This window comes from Papaver somniferum, chromosome 8, assembly GCF_003573695.1.
Source record: "Papaver somniferum cultivar HN1 chromosome 8, ASM357369v1, whole genome shotgun sequence".
Lineage (NCBI taxonomy): Eukaryota > Viridiplantae > Streptophyta > Magnoliopsida > Ranunculales > Papaveraceae > Papaver > Papaver somniferum.
The window spans coordinates 161,638,740-161,641,972 of NC_039365.1; the positions used below are offsets into that span (position 1 = coordinate 161,638,740).

Genomic DNA, 3,233 nt, shown 5'->3' on the forward strand with positions numbered 1-3,233 from the left:
CGGAGGCAAGCGGGGAGCGACCGTCGGATGAAGGGATACAACGAAACGAACGGTGCTAGATTAGGTTAGGTGCTGTAGTGTAAGGCGGAGATATCAAACTTTGATGAACAGCAGAGGAGCAACCGTTGGATTCAACTACCATCTAATCTGAAGGCTTGGAATTTCAGCGCTGTGGTGTTTGGCAGAGACTTCAGATTTTGATGCTCTATGAAGGAGCGACCGTCGGATGCTTCTGAGAACTGATCTGATGGCTGAGAACGGAGGCGTTTTTGTGTGTAGAAAATGAGGTTGTGCGCACCATTCTTCGCGGCTTCCTTGCGTGATTTCTCCCGGCTTTTCACTACTTTTCTGCTCTTTTTCGCTCCGCAACTCATCCAAATTTTATTTATTACCTAAAAATGCAAAATTAATTAATAAAAACATTTATTCTTGAAAACAATGAAAATACAGAATATGGGATAAAATGTAGAATTAATGCATAAAAGGTGAGTTAAATGCCAATAAAAAGGGATAAATATATACAATATTTGGCACTCATCAAATACCCCCAAACCTGAATTTTACTTGTCCTCAAGTAAAACAAAACTAAGGAAATCCTACCTATACCACTGTCGCTGGTCTCTCGAATGCATTTAGCGTATGCACTAAGCCTTTTAAACCACTAAGTGTCCCTAGTGGACGAGTTGAAGTCTCGTGAAGGTTTGCTTAGAACGTACCTACAAAGTTCTAGGTCAAAATATAAGCTCAGATTCCATCAAATGTGACATGTGCAAAACAGTTTAAGCTCACAGCAAAATGGAGATGTCAATCTAGCTATCGAAGGCACAATCCTAGCACTGATAACAAAAAAAGACATGTGATAAGAGTGTAAAGTGTATCTACACATGTGTAAAGAAAGATCTGAAGTCATGACTACTAATCACCAAGAGATAGTTTCTCAGGCTAAGAACTGAGGTCGAAATCTAGCTAGCTGTCCATACATATCCATCATCTTTCCTGTTTTGCCCTTTGTACAATTTCCAACATTAGAAACATTAACTTAATTATGGTGATAACTACCTATAATAAATAAGGGTAATATATAGAAAAGCACATCTTGAAATTGAAAATCCGCCTATCTAATGGGACTACAAATTTTCAAAACTCCGCCTATATAATAAGGACGGAGGGAGTATAAATTTTAAAAGCACTTTAAAAATAAATAAAAGCATTACCAAATCGAGACTAAACCTCTCTATTATCAGTGTCGGCCATCCATGGTATCTTCGTTTTAGTATCGATCCGCGTCAAGCAAAGTGAACCAATCAATATCCACTAACATCTCTGCTTATCTGAGCCCTCCATAACTATTAATTTAATCAACGGTTTATACATCGATCCGTATGAAACTTATCAAACCAATCAAATCCCACCATATCTCTATATAAATACGCGAACTCTCTCCGTATCATTTCACACCATCTTTTCATCTTTTATCTGCCTAGAAAAATCTTTCGCTCCACCTAATTTAAGTTTTTCAGTTTCCCGTTCAAGTTTCCGATCCAATGGCACCCAAAGCAGAGAAGAAACTAGCAGAGAAGAAGCCCGCCGAAGAGAAGAAAGCAGAGAAAGCACCAGCAGAGAAGAAACCCAGAGCTGAGAAGAAATTACCAACCAAAGATGCTTCAACAACAGATAAGAAGAAGAAGAAATCAAAGAAATCAGTTGAGACTTACAAGATCTACATCTTCAAAGTTCTGAAACAAGTTCATCCTGATATTGGTATCTCAAGTAAAGCTATGGGTATCATGAACAGTTTCATTAATGATATCTTTGAGAAACTCGCTGCAGACTCATCCAGATTAGCAAGGTACAACAAGAAGCCAACTATTACTTCTCGAGAGATTCAGACTGCTGTTCGTCTTGTTCTTCCTGGTGAATTGTCCAAGCATGCTGTTTCTGAGGGTACTAAAGCTGTTACCAAGTTTACTAGTTCTTAATCACTGTTTTTGCTTTTTTTAGAAATTGGGGGTTTATTTTGTTCCAGTGGTTTCAATCTCGGGGTTGAGTTAGGGTTTCACATGTTAATATATCAAATGTTATGAAGAGTGTTCAATTTCTAATCCAAATATCCTGTCAATGAAATCAATCGTCTAATCTAATTTCTGAAACCCATGAATCAAATGGAACTGGTCTATGAAATGTGATGATTTATTTGAATTACATTTTGTAAGATGAATGATTTTGCTAATGTTTTTATGGTTTTTTTCTCAATTTTTTTTCATTTTAGTATACACAATTAAAGTAAAACATAGAGTATTATAGATTTCATTGATTGGATATTCTGCACTGGACTAGTGAATTGCTAGTGACTTTAAGGTTTTTTGGTATTACTAGATCAATACATGTATTATGTATAGCATATGAATGCAGAGTAAGAATGTTATTAGCAGTGGATGGGGAGACATAGTTACTTCAGCTTAGACATTATAAATGTAGAATGTTATTAGTAGTTCGGGTTACTCTTATGCCACCTTCCAATTTTAAATAATCTTCAGCTTCCAATTTTAGAAACGATTTGTACTGGATCATTTTCGCAACTCCGTGTATGCAGCTGCTAATCGATTTCACTCCTATTACTTGACTCTTGTCTATTCTCTGGATGCTGCCACCAACGGAATGCTAGGGGGTTCAACGAGATGGGGTGTTTCTGGTAGATTCTGCGATTTCTACGGAGAAATGATCCCAGAGCATTGAACTTTGGACGATACAATTTTAACTGGATGGAAAATATTCGAAACCTCTGCAAGTAGTCAGTTACTTGTTGGTAGTGTGGGATTGCTAGTTTTCTGGCTTGCGAGAAAGTAATATGGATGGGGACTTGCTGGATGACGATACTAGGTGTTCACTGGTTAAGGTATTTTCTGATTTTCCTAGACTTTTTGATTTACCAGAATTTTCTAATAATCAGGGGATTCATCTGCTTGAGCTGGTTAGTTACAGTTGTTGAATGTGTAGAATTAGTTTAATATTTTAACTCTAGCAGACATTTGGTAGTTGTGGTTGTGGCATGACGAAGTTGCACGACACAGTCTTACACTCTCTAGTTTCTATGGCTTCAAAGTCTTGAACCAATACTGTCACTAGCAAAGCTTAGCATATCATATATTAAGTTGTTGAGAGTCTGGATGTCGAGAAAGAAAAGTAGTTTAGAGTCTGGATATGATTCCAGACAGGTGGACACAAATGCCCTT

At 37.3% G+C, this 3,233-nt stretch overlaps 1 protein-coding gene across 1 annotated transcript; it reads left to right on the plus strand.

The window, feature by feature from the left end:
• The first annotated feature begins 1,466 nt into the window (after positions 1-1,466).
• LOC113303760 (histone H2B.7-like) lies at positions 1,467-2,207 on the plus strand. The gene has a single exon (XM_026552839.1). It carries the CDS (start codon positions 1,545-1,547, stop codon positions 1,977-1,979), a length of 435 nt encoding a protein of 144 aa, XP_026408624.1. The 5' UTR covers positions 1,467-1,544; the 3' UTR covers positions 1,980-2,207.
• Positions 2,208-3,233: the final 1,026 nt, after the last annotated feature.

What these genes read in the sequence shown, in the direction of transcription:
- LOC113303760 (XM_026552839.1), top strand. Translation starts at nt 1,545, where the DNA reads ATGGCACCCAAAGCAGAGAAGAAACTAGCAGAGAAGAAGCCCGCCGAA.